The sequence below is a fragment of the Podarcis raffonei genome, chromosome 14 (assembly GCF_027172205.1).
Source record: "Podarcis raffonei isolate rPodRaf1 chromosome 14, rPodRaf1.pri, whole genome shotgun sequence".
In the NCBI taxonomy this organism is placed as follows: Eukaryota; Metazoa; Chordata; class Lepidosauria; order Squamata; family Lacertidae; genus Podarcis; species Podarcis raffonei.
In genome coordinates this window covers 16,898,177-16,922,013 of record NC_070615.1, presented here as the reverse complement: position 1 = coordinate 16,922,013, position 23,837 = coordinate 16,898,177, and the positions used below count along the sequence as shown (strand labels likewise).

At 42.7% G+C, this 23,837-nt stretch overlaps 1 protein-coding gene across 1 annotated transcript in view; it reads right to left on the bottom strand.

Moving 5' to 3' along the window:
• Window positions 1-4,214: 4,214 nt before the first annotated feature.
• Window positions 4,215-23,837, bottom strand: part of CTXND1 (cortexin domain containing 1) — a 34,736-nt gene continuing 15,113 nt past the window's right edge. Inside the window, exons 2-4 of the mRNA XM_053365483.1 lie at window positions 8,050-8,121; window positions 5,952-6,038; window positions 4,215-4,978 (exon numbers count right to left, since the gene is read on the bottom strand). Of these exons, the coding sequence (XP_053221458.1) occupies window positions 4,745-4,924 (180 nt within the window). The 5' untranslated portion in view covers window positions 4,925-4,978; window positions 5,952-6,038; window positions 8,050-8,121 and the 3' untranslated portion in view covers window positions 4,215-4,744. The remainder of the gene's footprint in view (window positions 4,979-5,951; window positions 6,039-8,049; window positions 8,122-23,837) is intronic.

Below are 23,837 nucleotides of genomic sequence, written 5' to 3'. Positions count from 1 at the left end.
CTGACAGGGGACCTACTTAAGGACTCTATACGGCAGCCTTTCTCAACCTTTGGTCCCCAGGTGTTTTTGGCCTACAACTCCCATCACCCCTAGCTAGCAAGGCCAGAGCTCCGGGATGATGGGAGTTACAACAACATCTGGGGACCCAAGTTTGAGAAACACTGCTATACGGACTCTTGGATACCCCGTAAGGGAAAAGGAGCAGGTTTTTCTTATAACAGTAGCATGAAAAATATATATTGTATCTAGGGATGCAAGAAGGCAGCGATTTCTGTTCTGACCTGCACTTTGCCTCTTTATTTATCACTCCCCCCACCTTTTATCAAGTAATAGGGACCAAAAAAAAGCAGTATCAGAATTGAGAGGAAATACACTGAGCATGCATCCATCCATTAGCTCAATGCAACATACGGTGCTGTGTTTTTATCCCCACGACCACACTGTGAAACAGGTGACGTTGTTATCAGGGCAGCTCTGGGATCTGAACCCAGGTTTTCATAGTCCTAGCCTAATCCCTTCCCCACCACATTGCACCATGTTCACTGTGTGTATAGGGGAAGATCCATTGATATGCAATGAAGAAAGAAAGGTGTATATGAGGTGAGGCTTCTTTTTTAAGAATTTTGATAAATGGATGACAAAGCACTTTTGTTGTTGGAGGCCATTTATTAGATAATACATTCACTACAAGGTTTCTGCTAGGTGTTCTTTCTCTGAGTGCAACTGTCCCCGGTATGGAAGAATTATTTAAGACTTAAAATTCATTTTATTTCACATTAAAATAAAATTAGCAGAGGCACTTTGTCTCATGCAGTTCAGAATCACTACCTTGTCGCCCAAAGCTGCAGCCCTTTCTGGATGTAAAACTTCCATTGATATATATATTTTTTTATTCAAGGGGAATTTGCACCGGCGAGAGGGCTGTCTTTGGGACTTGTCTGTGCGCTGAACAAGGCATCTTATGCAGGAGCACAACCAGAAACATCAGCAGATGAGGTATTTAGAAGGTCCAAAATTTGCTTTCCTCCTTTCCTACTGGTCTCCTTTGTGTTTTGTCCCCTGTGAGAGAAAAACCTGTCAGACAGCTGTTAAAGGCAAAGGAGCCAACTGCCAGAAAAAAGTTGGCAACCCTCATCATCAGCCACTGTTTTCTTCTTCAGCTGCTGAGGAAGGTTGCCAGCTTTAGTCTGCATTTAACAGCAGCCTTACAGGCAAAAATTAGCAAGCAAAACTGAGCCTGGAGACGGAACTGATGGAGAAAAAAATCCACCTGCTAAATTTCTGCCAGGTTGCAGTTAAAGGTGGAGGAGCCCTACCAGGAAAAAAATTGGCAACTCCTACCTACTAGGGTAGGAACCCTCATTTAGAAGGCATATGTCTGGCTGCAGTTCTGGATAAGCCTGAGTTGGCCTGATTCAAGTCTTAGGCGGAATAGGATTACTTAATTCCCCTACTCTCTCTGGGCTTCTCCTGGTAGAAAATGACATCCAGCCTACATAACAAAGAATACCTAACCTGCGGCCCTCCAAATGTTGCTGGACTACAGTTCCCATCATCTCTGACCATTGGCTGTTCTCAAGGGGTGGGAATGATGGGAGTTGAAGTCCAGTAATAGCTAGAGCCGAGTTTCCCAAGTTTTTTGGACTACATCCCATCATCCCTAGCCAGCAGGTAAGGGACAATGGGAATTGTAGTCCCCAAACAGCTTGGGAGACCCAAGTTTGGGAAACCCTGATCTAGGGGGCGCAGGGTGCCCTCTCTTCTCAACTTTACTTCTTAGAATTACAGTGGTACCTTGGTTCTCAAACGCTTGGCACCTACACCAACCAGAAGCTGCACCTTGGTATTTGAACGTTTTGGAAGCCAAATGGACTTCCAGAAAGGATTAAGTTTGGCGCTTTTGCGTTTTGGTTTTTGAGGCTTTTTTGGTTAATTTGTTTTTGTGACTGTGTGGAACCCAGTCCAGCTACTGATCTATTGATTGAGTGAGTGAGTGAGTGAGTGAGTGAGTGACTGCAGAAATGGATAAAAGCCTCCCATCCAAATAGTGCAAATCAGTGCAGGTAAGAAAAGAAATTAATTTTAATTTTTATCATCTACAATACTGTCTTATTTATTTTATAGTGCAGTACATTGCTTTCATTTTATGGATCAATGGTCTCGTTAGATAGCCAAATTCATGTCAAATTGCTGTTTAAGGGCTTTTTTTTTTAAAGTCTGGAACAGATTACTCTGTTTTGCATTACTTTCTATGGGAAAGTGCGCCCTGGTTTTGGAACAAACTTCTGGAACGGATTGAGAACCAAAGTACCACTGTATGTAGTTGGAAGGAACGTAGGTGTGTATGGAGTAGCTCAGCCCCTCCTGCACTGAACATGCCCCCTTAAACATGCCCACAGAGGTGCGAAATGGGCAAGGCTGTGTCCACACCGATTTATGGTCCCATATCTTTTAATGCTCATTTAGATGTGGCAGCCATTTTGAGATATGTCACACCCTGCCTCGGCAGCCATTTTGTTACCGGCACCCACGGTTCTTTCTCAGCAACGCTCCAAAGGTGCCCACTGGCCCCCCCAGAGGCTGGCTTTCATAGTTGTCATGTGACATGAGGCCCCCTCCCTGCTCTTCATCCAGATGTGGCATGTTTGGTGAAGGCTATCTTGTCCAGGGGTAGGCAGAAGGCATTTGGGGAAGCTTTGCAAGGGCTTCCAGATGTTCAAGAACAGCAGTGACAAAATGACTTGGGCCCCATCTGCACTACACACTGAAAGCAGTATCATAGCGCTTTAAACAGTGGAGTTTGATAGGGGATCTTGAGCGTTGTTAGGAGACCCCTGTTCCCTTCACAGGGCAACGGAATGGTTTAACAATAAATCCTTATTTACATGGAACTCTGGGAATTGTAGGTCTCAGGGGGAGGGGAAAGGGTGGGGTCACTTAACACCTCTCGACATCCTTAACAAACTACACTTCCCAGGATTCAATGGAGGAAGCCATGAAGCCATGTCTTTTTAAAGTGATATAATACTTCTTTAAATGTATAGTGCAGATGGAGCCTTGTTCTTAGGCTGCTGAAATGAAGAAAGGAAACCAGGAGAGGACTTTTGTGTGAGGGGACTCCCAGTTCAGTTCTGGTACAGAAAAACACATTCATTGGCTCCAAATGTGCTCAAAGGAACCTTGCATTCTAATTGTGCATCATTTGCATCTGGCTCCAGTTGGTAGATCTTGAGAAGATGATGATGATAAAATATTATCATTAATAATAATAATAATAATAATAATACAGATCCTGGAGGCCTGAAGCCTGCTCACCACCCCAATCTAGTTCAACTCCTTGTTCAAGGTATGATTCTGGCAGCTGCAGCATTCCTGACAGATGACTGTCTAGACTCGGCTAAAAATACCTCCCGTGAAACTGGGAACAAGAGGGGAGTCATTCATTTTAAGAACAGCGCATGTTTGGTGGCCTATATTTTATCAGTAACCAATGCCCATCTCTATGAAAAGCAGGATATATATGAAGGATGGACTTTTTTATTGCTAGGACCCAGGGGAAGTGGAGGGGAAATGCAGTGTGTCTTTGGGTTGTAGCCACTCAGAGTTGACCCACTTAGATTAATGAACATGGCTATCTTAGGTTCATTAATTTAAATGGGTCTACTCTGAGTAGGACTAGCATGGGGCACAATCCTCTGACCATTGGTGCTGGGCCTGCCATGGGCTTGCCCCACTTTTGGTTTGTGTGGATATCTAGAGATGCTTCCCTATACCTCAGGGTTCATCTGAAGATGCTGATACTTCCCTCTGGTTTCATAAAAGTCCTGCATCGACTCCAGATCCATTTGCATGGATCCACTCGGTTCACTATTCGAAGAAGTAGCCAAGCAGCAGACTCTTCCTCAGAGGTCACCCACTCTTAACAGAGGCTCCAAAGAGGCTTCATAACATAGCCTCCAAGGATAGCTCACCTAAATGCTACCAGAGATCCAAACCAGGCATTTAAACAGATGGCTTCCCTGGGAACTGCAGTTTACTCCCCACACAGCTACTATTCCCAGTGCCCTTAACAAACTACAGTTCCCAGGTTGTTTGAGAGAAGCCCTGTGCTTTGAAAGTCAAGGAGCAGATGTCCGTATTCTGCACATCTGTTACGACACTGGTTTTTAATCAACCTTGCAACCCACTCCAGTTACAACAGAGAGAAAAACAACAACCCTTAAGGTTTCTTTATTATTATTGCCAATCTTGTAAAGAGTGCCCTCGTTTTAAAATGCCATCCCCCTCGTCTTTGACCCTCATACCGCCCTGGTATCTCTGCATAGCATCTGCCTGTATTTATAGCATGTATTTGCCCATTTCAATTACAAATAACGATTTAAAACAGAGAGAAGGTGCTTAATAGAGATTATACTAGAAAAAAGCTTGGAAGGGATTTTCTAGTGCCTAGAGAGCTTTTGTGCTACTTGATATACAATCATAATCATTTCCTCATTAAAACCTGGAGGTCACTCCTTTGGAAGGAGAAAGGACACGGCGATGTATCGAGGCTGATAGGCAGGAAGCTATCACCAGTGTGCTCTCAGGGGGACCTACACTGCCCTGTGCATCTCGGAAAAGCTGTATAATATTTTGTGCCCTCCTCCAGGCAAGGCAGCTGTCCGTGTTGTGCTCTCTCGCGCAAGCTTTTGGTTGGTCCATGTGGCTTCATGATTGTTGCCCGCCTCCTCCCCTCTCTCCCCTGTCAGTCATCCAGGTGCTGTTCCTCCCACGTAGACGTCGGGATGGCGCTGTAAGGGTCCATGATGACTTTCGCGCAGCGGATAATCATGACGATCAGGAAGAGGCAAAGGAAGACGAAGCATGCTAGCGTTAGTCCTTTGTCCACGTCGACAAAGACGGGTTCGGGTGTTGGTCCTTCCATGGTTTATGTCTCTCCACATCAGGGTTGATTCCCACTGCTACCCTCATTGTACACCTGTGAAAGACGACAAGGAGAGGGGACTGACTGAGCAACGTGTCATGAAATCTATAGCCCATGTCCTTGGCTGGTTGTTGTTTTTTAAAGAAGCAGGTTAAGGTGCTTATGCACCTAAACATACCTGCCTAGACTTGGGATTGACTTCAGAGGCTCCATCTTTGCGTCAGGACACCAAAGTGTGGGATAACCAGCCTCATATAACCAACATGCTCAAGTCTAATTAATGCACAAAGGGGTTAATACCATAGAGTAAGCTGTCCTGCCAAGCTTAGATAATGTCCACTTCCCTCACCTTGGGAAGAAACAGGCAATAAAGCCTATTGTCTCCCACCCGTCCCCCACGGCCACTCTACCTGAGAAGCTCTGCAGGTGAGGAGGTTGAGCTGGTCCAGCTCAGCCGCATGGCTCTAACCAGCCACTCTTGAGTCCCTATACCAATAATTTAGGAACTTTCACCACTTTTGCAACTAAGCCAAGTTTTACTGCCTGTGCATCCCCCCTCCCCAACTCATTAATCTGACCTTTGAAGAGTTTGTAAGTAAATGATTTTTTGAAGTCACCAAGCATGTGACTTTTTCCTATGCTGCGGGAAGAGGGAAACTCTGAAAATTAACTTTTAAGGGGACATTTTGGACCTCACTTTAAAGGGCATATTTTAAAGGTTGAACAGCCCATATTTTCATGCTTTACTTTGCTGCATATTTTGTGACTTTAAATCTCTGCTAGGAGAGATTTCGCTCACCAGAAAGTACTTGCGGCAAACATGGAACTTGGTATCCAGGAATTCTATTTTTCTACCTATTTTTTTCCTTGAACCAAGATAAAAGTCCAGCAGAAACCAAGGCCCCATCTGAACTATGCCTTTCAATCATACCACTTCAAACAGTCATGGCTTCCCTCCCACAAGGTCCCCATGTCCCCTCACAGAGTTATCAAAGTGGTTTAACAGGGGCTACATGAGGAAACTGACCTGATATACAAGATGGGCCACTGCTGTGTAAGGAATGTTTCTTTGTCATATGCCCCGGATCAGGCTGAAAGGCGATGTGTATGGCTCCTATGGCAAAAGGGACAAAAAATGTTAATTTCACTCTCCTGTGGCCTTAAAAATGATCATTTATTTCTCTATTTTAAATTTGTCCGGCTGCTACCCTGAAAATTATTAATCTCTCGTTCACATTACATAAATAGGGTTGGCACTGGATACTTCTGTGAGGCGCAGAAACACAGTATCAAAACCATGTCAGCCTCAAGGATATGTCCATCAGTAAGATATGAGGGACAACCAGTGCAAAGAATTTAAAAACAGGCAAAGGTCAAACAGAAAGTGTTCCAGTTAAATCACAACTTTAGCCATCAATCAAAGTCTAAAAGATACCAAGAGGCTTATTCCATGTTTTTCATATTAATATAATAACTTCTCTTTACACACCCTGATTTATTTTGCAAATTCTAGGATCCTATCAATATGTTTTAGCTAGGGCCACATTCCCACCATCCACTACAGCACTATGATACCAGAGTATTTAACAATCAACCCTTCTTCCCACAGAACTCTGGGAATTGAAGCTCTTTGGAGGAAGCCATAACTTTTTAAAAAGTGGTATCATTGTGCTTCAAATGGATGGTGGGAATGTGGCCTCAGGGTTGCCTTTGTAGAGCTCAACAGGGAGGAGGTTGCACCTGCCATTGGCTCTAGCGCCACCTACTCTTGGCCTCCCTGGCTTGTAGCCTACCGAATGGGCACCATGTAGCAATGCACACCCCTAAGCTTACAGCATTGGCAAATACTGCACTAGCAGATGATGTCATCACTCCTGCACCACTGATTTAAAGCCCTATTTACACATAGGGTTGCCAAATCAGCAAAATGTCCGGACTTTCACTTTTTGAACTATGGCAACCCTACCCACACAACTACAGTGGTACCTCGGGTTACATACGCTTCAGGTTACAGACTCCGCTAACCCAGAAATATTACCTCAGGTTAAGAACTTTGCTTCAGGATGAGAAAAGAAATTGTGCTCCGGCAGCAGCAGGAGGTCCCATTAGCTAAAGGGGTGCTTCAGGTTAAGAACAGTTTCAGGTTAAGTACGGACCTCCAGAACGAATTAAGTACTTAACCCCAAGCACCACTGTATGCGGAAATGAAGTCTAGGAGAAAAAAGACTCGCTTTGCTGTAATCCCCAAGCAACAATAGCAATCTGTCATGCGCCATTCCTCCTGCTGTTTCTGTAATCCATCAACCATAACTTTTGTCCCCAGCTACCAATGTGCATTTCCTTCCTCAGTCTGCAGGCATGGGCAGGGGTGAGGGCACTTGTCTTAGGCTTCAGAGGGCTAAGCCAGCCAGGGGCCCCTGCCAGGAACCAGCTGCCATTTGGCTTGAGTTTGTAACAAAACACCTTCAAAGAAGATCCTCAGAGGCCTGCCAGTCTGTAGAGATTTCCTGACCCCAAACTGGTGACTACAGAGAAACTGTCATTTTTGTTACGTATTCAGTGGTCTGTGTTTCCCTGAGCTTGAGTCTGGACCAAGGATTCTGAGCCCCTGTGTTCTGATTCGATACATGATATCCAATGACAGAACATTTCAGGATATGGGCCTCTGCCATTGGCCGTTGAACTCTGAGTTATGATTCGCAGTTTGGAAGTTTAGACAGCCAATCATGTTGGAAGTGGGTGTGGCCCGAGCCTTCAGAAATGTATATAAGCAGTTGCTTTGACCCTGTTGTCCAGTTCTGTTAGTTAAATAAAGGTTCTTGCTGTTATCACTATGTCTTGCCTCGTGGAAACCCACCTGCACTTCAATTTTCCTTTCTGATTTAATACAGTAAACTCAGTGCTTTTCTCCTAGAAAAAAGGTGCCGGTATTCACCATGAAGTCGTTACTGTGTTACATTTTTAACCAGTGCTTTTTTCCTAGAAAAATGGTGCCATGATTGTGTACCCTTGAATACCTTCAGGGGAAAAAAAGCACTGAGCAAATCCAATCTTACACATATACAATCATTCAAACAAACTCATGTTGGAGGTGGGCATCTGAGCAAGTTCTGGTGCTTACTTACTCTAATGCTTGGTGCCTTTGCTTCTCAGCTTTGTAACATCGAGACTTCACAAAGATTCGGTCAGGCCGAGACCTGGAAGAATGGTAATATTATGTAGGTGTCATTTGTACGTGCACTTTAAAGTATGATAAATCTCATTCAATTATTAGAGCAATTAATGGATGATTGTCAAACATCTCTGTGGTAGAGCATGTGCTTTGCATGCAGAAGGTTCTGGGTTCAATTCCTGGCCTCTCCAGGTAGGAGTGGGAATGTCCTACCAATAACAAAGTACAGGTCCCAGGATTCTGTGGCAGAAGCCATGACCGTTTAGGAGGCCACAATCTAACACTAGTAGCCATGCATTGTGAGAGATGATCGAAAGTGACAGGTAAGCTGTGTTTCTGACGAACTGCTACATCATCACATATCAGGAGGACTGCCGGGGCCTGACAGGCTTCACAAGGACTGCAGCTGCTTTTAAATTTTTATCTGTGTTGTTTTAAATGAGACCATCTTGGCTGTGCGCCCTGGAAGACCTGCCCCCTGCCTTACTGACCCTTTCCCATCCTGCCTGGGAGAGTGGAGTGCTGACTGACTCCAGCTACAAAAGCTGAGACTGTTGAACAGATTCTTGGGCTGGAATATTGTTTACGTTGAAAGAGCTGTTATTGATATTATTGTTGTATCTTTAGTTTTAGATCTTATGATTTACGTGGAAATTGTTTCCATTTGGTTGTGTCCTTTTTGATGTGTTTTATTTATTGTTTGTAACTTCTGTTATGTTTGTAATTATGTAAATCTTGTCATGTTATAAGCCGCCTTGAGCATAGTTTCAACTATGGAAAGGTGGCATACAGATATGATGATGATGATGATGATGATATCTTCTCATTGAGAGGAACACCTGCTGACTTTTTGAGAAAGAACACCATGTGCAAACCATTTATCTCAATGGAACTTGAGAAGCCAAATTTCCATATCCATCACAGGTTTATACAAATTCCATCCTAACATTGGCAACTCTGACCCCATGCAGACTTTAATGTGAAATGAATGTTCTCATGAGTCAGTATAAGAGCCACTTAATTATCTGCCACCTATTCAAAATGATACCAATGAATCTGCTTCTAATTTCAGTTCCAGGTCCATTAAACTGCAGGCTGGATGGTTTAATCATATTGCAGTGTCTGTAATCATCCCACTTTGATTTAAATAAAATATAAAAAAATCTCAGGCTTCTCTGATTATGAAGCGAAATCCTGTTGATTGATATAGACAGGGTAGCGACTTCTGCTGCCTAGAGAGAGCAATATGTTTGATCTGCAACATTCCCCAGCAAACTTAATTGTATTTTTTCTCCTGCTAAAGTTCTTTCAGGAAAGAAATCAGTCTATTATATTATTACATCAGCAAAGCTGACGGCAGCTGTGGGGTTCCTTTATCTGTAGCCCCTTTTGGGCATTTTCAATTCTTCTGTTCGGCTTCTTCTATTAGCTGTGTAATTTGCAGAGCTGCATCAGCTCTTATATGCCTCATTTAATTCACGACAATTCTCTAACTCATTCTGTCTCTGAGGCCCGGAGACTTTAAATAGTGTTTCCCCTACAACCTGTGAGGTTTTCCCCCCTTCTTCTCCTGGAAATGAAAGAGTATTTATAGAGTAGCTCGAAATTGGGAATTTCACAAATCAGTAGACTAGAGAAGGACATTCATTCATGTGATGCCCTTCAGGCAATCCATGCTAAAGAAAGCTATGGTTTGTTGCTTCTAAAGTTCCATCTGCACTACATATTTAAAGCAGTATCATGCCACTTTAAAATCATGGCTTCCCCCAAAGAACCTTGGGAAGTGTGGTTTGCTAAGGGTGTTGGGAGTTGTTAGGAGACTCCGATTCCCTTCATGGCCGAAATCCCAGAGTTCCTTGAAAAGAGGCATTGGTGGTGAGAATGGTAGCTCTGTGAGGGGAATGAGGGTCTCCAACAACTCTCACCACCTTTAACAAACTACAATTCCCATGATTCTTATGGAGAAGCCATGACTGCCTAAAGTGGTATGACAGTTTAAATTTATAGTGCAGATAGGACCTAAACTTGCATTAATAGCTACCTTGATGGGTGCATCAGGCCTGGAGACATTTTTAATTTTCTACAAAAACAATAAACATACATAATTATGAATAAGTTAGTAGAGCAACAGGTCATACATATATAATTTGTTTCATATTCTTGTTTTAGACCAGAGGTTCCCAACCTTTTTTTGGCCATGCCCCACCTAAGCATCTCTAAAATCCTGATGCCCCCCTTCCCTGTGATGTATAATTCTTCTTATTCAAAAAGTGAACTCCTATTCACATGGAGGAAGCCTAAAAGGCTTGGTCTAAACATTCTCAAATTGCCCACCTGTGGGGTGTGTGCCAGGATCCAAGGTTTTAGACATAAATTCCATATTTTAAAACATCATTCAGAAAGTAAAGGAATACCAGCCTTTTCTCCAACAAATGCTGGTTTTTACAGCTGTTAGGTTAATTACAAGACGGATTTTGAATGAGTAGTTAACGGCTTGTAGACAGGATTCTCAGAGCTCTTAAATGTCTAAGGACCAGGTTGTCTGAAAGACAACATGTGCCCAGATGAACACCCCTACGCACTGTGATTGGCATTGGAGTTTCTGCTCTCTGGTCCATCATTAGCAAGGAACAGATTGGAGGTTACCAGGGGATGGGTCTTTTGAGTGGTGGCACCACAGCTGTGGAACATCCATTGCCATGAAATCTTGTAATTAATAATGTGGGGCGGTGGGGTTGCCGCAGCCTCTCTGGGCAGCTTCCAGAAAAATATAAAATATATAAAAACACAATAAAACATCAAACATTAAAAACTTCCCTATACAGGAAGTTTAAAGTAAACTATGGTTATATCATGAACGAGTTAAACAAACGGGTTAAACAAAACGTGGCTTATCAAACTATGACAATTCATGCTGATTTTGCTGAGATATTAAAAAATTACATTCTGTTTTAAACTGCCATTCATACTGAACTTGATTGCTGTAACCTGTCCTAGGGACCTTATAAGAAATCAAACAAATAATAATGATAAACTTTACTGATCCTTGCTCATTCTCTGATTGCTTGGCTGCCATTAGTCATGTCTAGAGACAATCTGCATTGTTCAAACGTGAGTATTCTGAAGTTCTTTTTCAGCTCTATTTGGTAGCCAACCTCTTCTCTCTGCGTGCCCAAAGGCAGACAGAAACAGCTGCATGATCACTTGGCTGTTTTGTTGGACAAACTTTTATTTGTTAAAATTTGCTTACACATGTTAGTCTGGGTAGGGCCAGGGGATGGGGGGGGGGGGAGAGACGTGCTGCTTCTTTTGCACTGCAGTGCTGAAAAGAATATCAAATGAATGTTTTTGGAAAGTGACATGTGTCGGGCTCAAGTTTCAGTCATCATATTACGAAATCACCACCAGTATCCTTTAAATCATTTCCTAGTAATTTGCTAAATCAGGATCCCCTTCAATAGTTCTAATAGTGTTTTGGGGTTTTTTTTAATTGCTTTTCCAGCAATTGACTTAACTTGATAATTGAATTGATGTTCCCCGGCAACAAAATGGATTCTAGGAATGAGAGGTATGAAACCGCTCCAGTTGAGGATGGCGCTCTCTCTCTCTCTCTCTCTCTCTCTCTCTCTCTCTCTCTCTCTCTCGGTGTGGGTGTGAAGGGGAGAGAATTGTTGTTGTTGTTTGCTTTGTATGATCAAAACAATACAGCTAACTATTAGGATTTCCTCCTGCAATTCAAGCGAGGGTGGGCTTTGGGACTCTGCTTCCTCTCTCTCTGTAAATAGGGGATTTTAAGCACCAAGCTAGACATGATGTAGAATGCATAGTTGCATTGAATATGTTCTTAAAAATGCAAATGGTGCCACCTTTTGGGGGGGGCGGTTTTACAATTGACATGTATCCGGATCAGAGGAGGTCCTGGGGGAAGGGGGAAGGGACTTAAGCATTTCCTCCTTTGCTTCATTCTTGATGAAAAGGCCTTGGTCCAAGACAAAATGATTTTCTAGGAATGGCAACCTGGAATACTGGCGCACTTGCTATGGGATCATGCACCTTAGCTGGGCCCACAAGGACCAATCCTATGCCCAGTCCCCATGTCTACCACCTTTTTGGCCCCCATCTTCCAGTTTCTCCTGTGCACTTGCTAACAGGCTTACCTGGTGTAGCACTGTAAAGGGCTTGGAGCCAAGCAACCCATTATATGTTGTAATATACAGTTACCAACTCATACTTATGTGCATGAAAAGGTAAACCTGAGCTCCAGGTGCCAGTGGTTGGAGCTTAGCAGGCTCCCAGCTGCCTTTGCTTCCTCCCTTTTCTCTTTGCTTTGCTTCATCAAAGAAGCCAGAATTGCAGCTGAAGAAAAACCAAGTGAATGGGAAACCTCTTAACAAGAGATTTTTATTGCCTCATTCTTTTGTAACAAAACCAAGTTCTTTCCTTTAAGTCATTTGGAACCTTTCCTCTTCATTTCACCGCCAACCGATGAAGACTTGCTTGCTGTAACTCCTGAAACCCTGTGAGTAAAACCTTCACTTATTTGCAGAGTCAAATGTTTGTGATTTATTCTAGCCTAAGTAGTTTTGTGGGGAACATTTGTTTAGAGGTGGATGAGGGCAGATGCAAATCGTAACAAGTTTTCACGTGCTTGGAGCAATCACCATTGTGCTATCTCTGCTACGAAAGAGTAGGAATTTCTCTTCCAAACCTCTCTCTCTAACATTATAGTACTGCTTTGTTAGGAGGGGCTGATGCACCACACTGTTGTTGCGCGCAAGTGGGCTTAACCTGGAATGGACCAGAAAACCAATTTAGCATATCACCACCGGCAGCAGTCCCCCAGGTTCCATCATTGGCACCTCCAAGTATGGTTGAAAAATGTCCCTTGCCACTGCCAATCAGGGTAGACAATACTGAGCTAGATGGACCAATGGTTGGACTCGGTATAAACATGGAAATAGTATTTTTTTAAAAAATATTCCATAAAATAAAATGTGTGCTTCAGACAATTATTAAGAATGCCCTGCTAACATCACTGGCAGAAATTGTCACAGTGAAAAAATTAAATATGAAAGAAAATTGGGCTACCTATAAAATTGTATTAAAGGAAGAAAACGGAGAATTGGAATTAAAGGATTATATAGAAATTAAAGCTCATATTAGTGATTGGTTCCAATATATTCAAATTAAGTATAGATTAGCGAAAGACAAAAAGTTAGGATTTGAAAATGAAATATCAAAATTCAATAAATACTTAATACAAGGGGAAAAAATATATCTAAATTGTATAATCTGATCTTAGAGTGGGAAACAAAGGATGAATTGGTTAAAGCATCAATGATTAAACGGGCGCAAGATATTGGGAAAAATATAATGTTTGAACAATGGGGGAAATTGTGGAAAGAAGATATGAAATTCACTATGTGTTATATAGTGAAAGAAAATTACCTCAAAAGACAACATAGATGGTATTTAACACCTGAAAGAATAGCAAAAATGAATAAAAATTGTAGCAATGTCTGCTGGCGATGCAACACTGGAAAATGTACTATGATACATATATGGTGGAATTGTTTAAACATCAAACAATTTTGGGAAACAATATATAACGAAATGAAAAAAATGTTAAGCAAGTGCTGCTTAGAGCAGGCATGTCCAAAGTCTGTTTCGGGGGCCTACTCTGGCACACTGGTTGGTTTAATCCGGCCCCTGTGGCAGTTTATTTCCTGGGGTAAAATCCTAAATGTTAGAGGGGGATTTTCCTCTGGTGGCAGATGACAGAGACTGTGACACCAGAGACCAGTGTAAAACCAATAAAGGTTTTATTATAAAACAACAAACAGCAAAGCTTGTGGGTGTTTTTCCTGCAGGCAGATTTCAAACTGCAGCTTTTCTCCTTTTGTAGTCATGGTCAGCTGTATCCAATCAGCCCAGAGCTTACAGAAACTGTTCTTAAAGGTACAAACATCCTTACTGTTTCTATGCAGAATCACTCTCAACACTAAAATCCTAAAAAACCCTCAACAACTTCAATCCTAAAAGAAGCTCAACAACTTTGGAGTAAAATCCTAAAAAAAAAAAAGGTCAACGGCCCTTCACTTCATCACATCTGGCCCTCTTCTTAAAAAGTTTGGACACCACTGGCTTAGAGGAATCAGCCAGTCTTCACTGATCACCAGCTGCTATTTTGCCTTAAACTTCCTTGCGTTGACTCTACCTTTTCAAAGCTCGGACTTGCAAGATCTTTAGAAAGCCTTTCAGGGTAAACAGCCGATAAGAGGCATGAGCAGATTTGGGCCATAAACACTGATGTGAAATATTTCCTTTTCCGCTGCATTTCCCATCTACTTCTGATCTGAATGTTTTGCTTCTCTACCTCAACCAGACTGACCTGGAGATTCAGAAATTGGCCCTGGGCCAGGGAATCGGGGCTGCGGAGAATGCAAAAGTGTTATTTCAAGATGGCTGGTGTGGAGGAACAGGAAGTGCCATTCTTTCTGTTGCCTCGGCATCAGAAGTTGGTATTTCTGAGCAACTGTGAAGGTTCAATGCAAACCTGTGATTCCTGGCCCTGTTCCTCTTCCTCGTTTTTCGTGCCTGTTTGCTGGTGCCCTCTAAGTGAGAATGGGGTGGCAAATCTGTCAATTTTAGTTTTTCTCAGTTTGTCATTTCCCCTCCAATCGCAAGTTGAGTTCTCCACATTTCAACATCATCTGGTGTGGCTTTTTCTTAAAAGGGCCTCACATGAAATTGGCAGCATTTTAGTCCAACCTTTTTGCTGGGATTTTGTGGAATTCACAGTGGGGCCAACTGAAATGTCTGTGCATGTTATGGAGGGAATGCCTACGGGTGGCATGCCTACGGATTTTCCTCCTCTAAAAACTACGCACGTGTTATAGTCGGGTCCGTGTTATAGAGCGAAAAATACGGTAAGACTGAAGGGGAAAAAAAACAATAAATGGAGAGAAACCAAGGCCCCATTTGCACCCTCAGCACTGCAAATTGTTAAAGGTGCTAAGAGTTGTTAGGAGACCCCTGTTCCCCTCAGAGAACTACAGTTCCCAGAGCTCCATGGCCAGAGAAGTTGGTTGTTAAACCACTCTGGCATTGTAAGGGTCTCCTGACAACTCTCAGCACCTTTAACTACAGTCTCCATAATTCTTTGGAGAAAGCAGGGCTTATTTTTCAGCCAGAACTCAGTTCTGGCACCTCTCAGGTGGGCGCCATTATAAGAGAACAAGGGAGGCATTCACGGTGACCTCTTTTTCTAGAAAAATAGCCCTGGGAGGGAAGCCACAACTCTTTAAAGTGGTATGTTGTAGTTGTTGTTTTAGTCGTTTAGTCGTGTCTGACTCTTCGTGACCCCATGGACCAGAGCATGCCAGGCACTCCTGTCTTCCACTGCCTCCCGCAGTTTGGTCAGACTCATGCTGGTAGCTTCGAGAACACTGTCCAACCATCTCGTCCTCTGTCGTCCCCTTCTCCTTCTGCCCTCCATCTTTCCCAACATCAGGGTCTTTTCCAGGGAGTCTTCTCTTCTCATGAGGTGGCCAAAGTATTGGAGCCTCAGCTTCATGATCTGTCCTTCCAGTGAGCACTCAGGGCTGATTTCCTTAAGAATGGATAGGTTTGATCTTCTTCCAGTCCATGGGACTCTTAAGAGTCTCCTCCAGCACCGTAATTGTATGGAATTGCTTTAAAAGTATAGTGCAGATGAGGCCCGAAGTTAACAGATTTATGTGTCTCTGGGAGCCACATAAGCGCACTTGCTTACTTTGGTGCAGTACCGCTTTTAACCATGCTCATCCAGGACAACTGTTTTGTGACCCCTGTGGTTCCTTTCTTGGTTCCTAACACAATGGATCAGCTTGGCGTTGACAGTTAATGAGATCAGATGTAGGAAACATCTATCATGCACAAATTAATAGACTAAAAACAAATCTTTAACGCTCCTTTAAAATACTCCTCATGGAAGACTTCACATCCATCTTAATTTGCCATTCAACAAATAACTGTCCGTGGATTTAGGAAATGGACCTTTGATTCGCCATTTTTAAAATGAGGAAATGTCAACGCCTCTGTGCTAGGTTGCTCATAAAACCCCTTTTGAGTGATGGTCTGCTTTTGTCTGGTGCAGTCTGGAGCGCTGTCAGTCTCCGGCCTGACACAATTATTCATGTCAGTTATGCGCTATAGTTCATACATCACAATCAATCCGGTGCTTGCATTTTAATAATCCTTGGGGGTGATTCATAATATGTTTTCCATTCTCCAGCATTTAAAAACCATCCAAGCATTGAGCCATTCAGGCCATTACTTTAGTCCACAGCATTATACAACTTGCCAAGATTAACCTTCTCTCCTCTTGATATACGGTTTGTTTACTCTGCATAATTCTGTAATATGGACAGCATCCCAAATCCATTGACACATTGCATCCCGTCTAGAGCAACTTTGGCTGATCACCTGTTATCAATGGGAAGGCCCATTGTCAGAAAATCTACCTGGCTAGCTGCTATTTTTGCCTTGCATTTGGTTTGGTTCAGTTCCTGTCGATAGCCCAACCTACTTAATTTGCATTTCCAGTTACATTACAAGAAACAAAATGCAGCCATCCTTCAAAAGCCACACTTCTCTCACTTTTTTCAATGCAGTTCTCGAACCAAATAATATGTACAATAATGCATATACTAAGATCCAGTGTGCATTTAAAAAATGCATGTACAGTGGTACCTTGGTTTAAGAACAGCTTAGTTTATGAACAACTTGGATGAAGAACGCTGCAAACCCGGAAGTAGGTGTTTTGGTTTGTGAACTTTGCCTTGGAATAAGAACATGTTCCATTTCCTGTTGAGTGTAAATTGAGTCCCCTGCTGCTATGGGAAAGCACATCTTGGTTTAAGAACGCTTTGGTTTAAGAATGGACTTCCAGAACGGATTAAGTTTTTAAACCAAGGTACCACTGTATTGGTGAAAACAACACTAAAATGCTTTTGTATAGGGGAAATTGCTTAGCCAAAAGGTGTCTTGTAGGCAAAGTTGCATATGCAAATGTATATATTAGAATACATTTGTATGAAAACGCTGGGTGAAGTGAGAAATCTTTTTAAAATCCCAGAAACTTATGTGCAAATGTGGAGAACTGAACATTAGACTGGAAAAATGAGAAACCAAAACAACAGATTCATCCATCTCTATGTTCTTGGTTTGTTTGTTTTGCAGAATATTACACTCCCCTCACAAATTGCTCCAAGCTCCACTGGTGGTTCTTTCCAAACTCTGAATGTCACACTTAGGTTTTTTGGTTTAAAATGCATTTAATGTCAACCTGTGCCAACAAACTGCAATTTCGTACTTTCCTTATCAACAAACGTATTCATGGAAGACAATATGAATGGTATGAAATAAAAGATGCCTCAGAAGGTCAAATGGTCAAAGTAACATGGAATATTCAGCCATCTTGTCCATCAATTAGACAGGAGTAAACTCTATTGTACTTTACTGTAACTTGTGCATGAATAATCTGTGCATAGGTGAGCAAACTTAGGTAAAAAGGTTAATTGCTGGTCAATTGCAGAGAGCCTCTGTCAAAACAAACTGAGCACAGCTATAGAGGCAAGGTTAATGTTCTTTTAATGGGCAAGCCCTCTGGTTGTCGCTTTTGCACAGCGTGTTGGACAGACTGTCATCTAGCAGCACTACATTTCTCAGGACAAAATATGTTTGGTCCCGATTTCTTCTTTTTATATAAAAAGGCAAGGAGGAGGCGGAGGAGAATAATTCTGCCTTTACTTGCTTAAAGGATACATGCTGCAAAGCCAAGTTGGCACCTGCGATATGTAAAGCTTGTCAGTTTCCTTCACTTTTTGGTGTACATCGATGCATCATTTACAATATATGATGCCAAACAGCTGATTAATGGGAGCCAAAATTGTTCCAAATCCAAACTGGTCAGTAAAGCAGTGGGAAAAACTTGTTTGATATACGCTGGGGAATAAATATACTTAAAAGATGAAGAAGAAGTCTGGGTGTTGCTTGGTTCTAAGTTATTTATTATGCCTTTGTTAGAAGATGCAAAGAATTTGTATGCCAGTACAATACTGATAAAATACGAAAAGGTAAATGACATCCACAAAAACATAGAGCGTCATTGTGGTGCAGTGGTTAGAGTGTTAGATTAAGACCTGGGAGACCAAGGTTTAACTCTCCACTTGGCCATTCAAGTATTTATGGATATATTTTAAGTCTCACACTTATATGGAAAGGACCAAGTGAATTGTAAGTGTGGGAAAATGAGCAACTGAGAGAAGCCACAATTTACAATTTCATCCATCCCATATCCATTCTATGCCAATCACTGGCATGGAAGAATGGCAGCTTATCACAGTTTTTTTTAACAACAATCATGCACTTCATGAAAAGAAATTGAACACAGTTATACAGTGGTACCTCGGGTTAAGAACTTAATTCGTTCCGGAGGTCTGTTCTTAACCTGAAACTGTTCTTAACCTGAGGTACTACGTTAGCTAATGGGGCCTCCCGCTGCCGCCGCGCCACCGGAGCACGATTTCCATTCTCATCCTGAGGTAAAGTTCTCAACCCGAGGTACTACTTCTGGGTTAGCGGAGTCTGTAATCCGAAGTGTTTGTAACCCGATGTACCACTGTAATATGGTGACTCTCATAAAATGTGTGTGTTTTTGTTTACAAAAGCACCAAATCGACAGCATTTGTGGGTGAATGCTTATTGATGATTTCAGCTGGCTGTGCATACATATAAATTAGCTGAGATTCCTGAGTTGCAGGGGGCTGGAATGGATGACCCTTGGGGTCCCTTCCAACTCTACGGTTCTATGATTCCACGATTGTTTGTGCAACACCGCATGCTTCTCTGTATGAAAAGAATCACAGTCTCCACCCCCATCGTTCAGCCCGGAGACTGAGGTCTAGCTCCGAGGGCCTTCTGGCAGTTCCCTCACTGCAAGAAGTGAGGTTACAGGGAACCAGGCAGAGGGCCTTCTCGGTAGTGGCGCCCGCCCTTTGGAATGCCCTCCCATTAGATGTCAAGGAAATAAACCACTATCTGACTTTTAGAAGATATCTGAAGGCAGCCCTGTTTCGGGAGGTTTTTAATGTTTGATGTTTTATTGTGCTTTTAATTCTGTTGGGAGCTGCCCAGAGTGGCTGGGGAAACCCAGCCAGATGAAGAAGAGTTTTTTGGATTTGATATCCCGCCTTTCACTCCCTTTAAGGAGTCTCAAAGCGGCTAACATTCTCCTTTCCCTTCCTCCCCCACAACAAACACTCTGTGAGGTGAGTGGGGCTGAGAGACTTCAGAGAAGTGTGACTGGCCCAAGGTCACCCTGCAGCTGCATGTGGAGGAGCGGAGACACGAACCCGGTTCCCCAGATTACAAGACTACCGCTCTTAACCACTACACCACACTGGCGGGGTCTAAATATTATTATTATTATTATTATTATTATTATTATTATTATTATTATTTATTTAGTGAAAAGGCACTAACGTCGGTGCCTTTCTAGAACAGTGCATGAATGATCAACTACGCCATTACGTTATAATGTGCCGGTCGGATGTAGCGTTGAGAGTGTCATTCTAGATCGAGGAACAAAGCCATGATGCTTAAGAGTGTCCTTTTGTCCTAGCCACTATCAGCCTAACCTACCTCACAGGGTTGTTGTTGAGTGGAGGCATTTGTGTTGCCTTGAGGGCCATGTAGGGTGGCATCCAGTCCTGAAGCTTTTCACCCTTGGGTGGAGGTCTGGGATAAGCTTCCTCTTTGACCACAAGAGTCTGTAGTGCCAGGAATTGCGCCCTCCCAATTGTCTCTCCCAAGGCACCTCTTGCTTCTGTTTTTTACCAGTTTCTGGGAATCGCGAGTGTTCCACTTCCCATAGATAACCGGTTGGTAGATGCTGAACTAGGTGGATCATTGGCCTGATCCAGCGGTGCTCTTCTTATGTCCTTCCTGATTTCAGTGCAAGCCGTGTTGAACAGAATCTGCCCTCCGTTGCATAACTCCATCGTACGTCCCCATTGCTAGGCGCGACACCCAAGCGTGATGGAACATTAGAAGCTCACCTTTATATGCAGAGAGTAAGTGCGCTTAGCAGTAAGTTTAATGGACTGGGCGAAACCAGCAAAAAGCCATTAATCTTGAGCACAAAACATGACCCACTTAACTTCTTACCAAGGTTAGGGGCTCGTGTGGCGAAAGGGTAAGTGTTTATGTTCACAGTGCCCAGAGGCATCTCGGCCTGAAACATTGTCCTTGTACATTTCATCAACGCATGTGTTGACAGCAGACATTCTTCACCCTTGAAGCAGGTGATATGGTTTTACAAGCATATTTATGCAACTCTGCCTACCCTGCATGGATTGAAAACCAAGAGGGTGGGTGGGTTTTTGTTTTGGTTATAGGTTTACAATAAAGAACATAACTATCTAAGTGTTATGTGTTATCAAAGATGAAAGTGTACTCACTGCAAGTTGCCATTTATGAATCTCTTCTCCTGAAACATCCCAAGGCGATTAACAAAAACAAAAGACTCAAATTTTTGCAAAGCAATTTCCCCTAATAGAATGCATTTAGTGTGTTATTTACACTAATAACCGGAATTTTAAATGCACACTTTTCACTTAGTAGATACATCTTTGTACACATTACTTGACTGGAGAGATTGCAGTAAAATGGATAATTAGGAGAAATTAGCACTAAAATGCTGATAAATCTTTGTGAGAAGTTTTTTTTAAAAAGCGTGGAGAACAGAAGATGGGAAAAATTAGAAGTGGAGAGAAATGAAAATGGACTAATTTGCCCATACTCAGCGACCAATGAACTGTAACGTGAAAGCTGGCAAAGAAAACTGAAATTCAGGGAATGAAGAGAGTGGAATGCCCTGCTTGCAGGGAATAACTGGTTATAACCCCCGAATACCCCCACTTTTTTCTGGAGCTCACCTTTATATATGCTGCAGAGCATTTGACTTCTGCTGTAAGCTGATAAACAGATTTACAGCCGTCGTGACTAATTCCACATTAAATTGCTAATAGTGTTTCAAGGTTACCTGCCTGGGAAACTTTGGAGGCTTTGTATAATTAGCGTGCGCTAGAGACCGCCTTTGAGAAATGGACATAGGGCAAAAGTATTTAATTCATCTGGGGAACTACAGGTTTCAAAGCAATGTGGGAAATAAAAAATGACCTGTGTACACAAGCCTTTCCCTGTTTATTCCACAGAAGTTTCTGTTTTTGTTCGGGCTGATCTAATCACCATGAATGATTAACTCAAAGCTTTGGTATGACACCAGCAACAACACCAGTACTTCACTGCACAGTGATATATAAATGTAATTGTGGTAATTTGCTTTCCGTGTAAGGTTACCAAATGACTTTTTAAAAAAGCAGCAGCCTGGCTCATGCGCTTTAAACAACATCTTGGCCTGCAGACATCATCAGTATGTTCTGTGTCTGAAAAAGCCTCGCCTGCAGATGGGGTGGCAATTTATGGATCACCGAAAAGAGGAAATGCAAGATTTAGTCTAGATGCACACCTCAGCCTGCGTACCAGATGGAGCTGGTAGACAGATGCTATGGCACAGAATTAACTTCCACCTCCATGGACAGCTGTGAGTCCAAAATGACTCCCAGGCTGCACACCTGGTCCATTCATGACCACAGAGTTCTCCTGGATATTACCATGTCCGGCCCCTAGGTCTCAGGTTTGGGCTCTGAAGTCTCAGGGTCTGGAATACTCCTGAACTGGCAACCCTACATGAGACAAGCAGGAAGACATTTTGCACGCAATCCAACAGGTAACCCACATGCTTTGCGGTCCATTGGCACAAGACGGACTTCAGGGCGATGATGGTGGTGAGGCGCTAGCAGCGCTAATGCCGTCTTTAATTTCCCCTTCCTCTAAGCTAATTGAATCAATCATGGATTTAATAATGCAATTCCAGGGAGGGCATCATAGCAGCTGCCCTAATTGCACAGATCTAAAAGGGCTGACATTCAGTCAGCAAACCCAAAATCTGTCTCATCTGGAAATGCATTCAACGGTGCCTTAAAAAAACAACAACAGAGCAATCCTTTATATAAAACAAAAGAAGTAAAAGAGGAAAGAGCAATCTCTAGGTATTAACCTAAGTGTGCAGTTTGGCTCTGCTGCGTCTTAACTTTAAACCTTTGTCAAAACAAATTTGCTCAAATGCTGCTCTGTTAGCCTGCTGGGGAATATATTACGGCAGCATTTCATGGGATTATTCCAAACTTAAAGCTGGTGAATGAGAGAAGGGTCAAGCTCTTTTATCTATCACATTTACACCCCACCTTTCATCCAGGGAGCTCAAGAAGGCATACATGGTCCTTCCCCATTTTATCCTCAAAATAACCATGTCAGGTAGAGGTTAGGCTGAGAGTCTATGACCGGACCAAGGTCACTCAGTGAGCTTCATGGCTGATCAGGAATTTAAACCCGATCTTTCCCAGATCCTAAACCACCACTCTAACCATACCAACTCTCTGCTTTCAGGGTGAAGAGTGTGGTAAATGGGAGTAATTATTTCCGTATGAGAGAAACTGGTAACAAAATAAATTCTCGCCTCCTAACACAAAACTCCTCTTCAGCCTTCTAGCTTGTCAACCACCCAACTGTGTTTTCCTCCACCAGATCATTTCATTCCCTCCCTCTAAGAATATGCTCCCCCCCCCAATGGCCGCACAATACTCTAGCTACCAAGTCTTCTCAGTGGTTATTGGACTGTATTGGGGGCGGGGGGAGTCCCTGTGTTTGTGTGTGTATATATAACATTGATCATCTATAGCCATTATTGATAAGCCTGACAGGCTGTGGTTCTCGTGTTGTCTCTCTCTCTCTCTCTCTCTCTCTCTCTCTCTCTCTCTCTCTCTCACGGTTTCTTAAGAATGCTGGTCACGTGTCCTTATTTCTCAGTGGCCAAATATCAGCTGCATATGTGCCAATACCCAGGAAATTATTCAGTTTACATTTAATGGCAGTCCTATATAACTGATATTTTTCTGAAACAATAAATGAACCAAAACACAGCCATCCATGGGAATTCCTTCTCCAAGTTTGGCGGTACAGTTCTCCAGCCAAGTGATGGGTACAGAAAGGTGTGTATCAATGCATGTATTTGTGAAAAGAACATACAAAGGCACACTATATTAAGGGGAAAGTATTGCGAGAAATTGGCACTAAACTGCTGGTGAATTTTAATGAGGACTTTTTTAAAAAAATGAACTAATTTTCAAACTGATCTGGAAATGTGGAGAACCAAATTTAAGATAGGGAAAATGAGGATGTGAGGGGAAACCAAAACTGACAGATGTGGTCATCCCCACTCAGCACTCAGCACCTGAGTTGATGATTAGAGGAGGGAATTCCTAAAATATTCTGTACCGTGTGGACTCACATTGGCTCATAGCAATTTTTCCAAAGGCAAATCCTTCTGTCTCTCAAGTGGCTCGTAATCCAAGTAATTAAATGGTTTGGGGCAGAGAAGATGCCAAATGAAACAAAAACGACAGTGTATGGACAAAGTATCTCTTTAACCCATGACATGCCAGTCTCGGCAGCAACAACGAAAAGGGTGTCCAGTCATCTGCTCCATGGATGTTTGCTGAAGAAGAGGTGCTTCTTGTTGTCTTAGCTGGTTGGGGGCTCTGAAGACAGTCCAGTGATGGTGTGTCTGGAATCCTG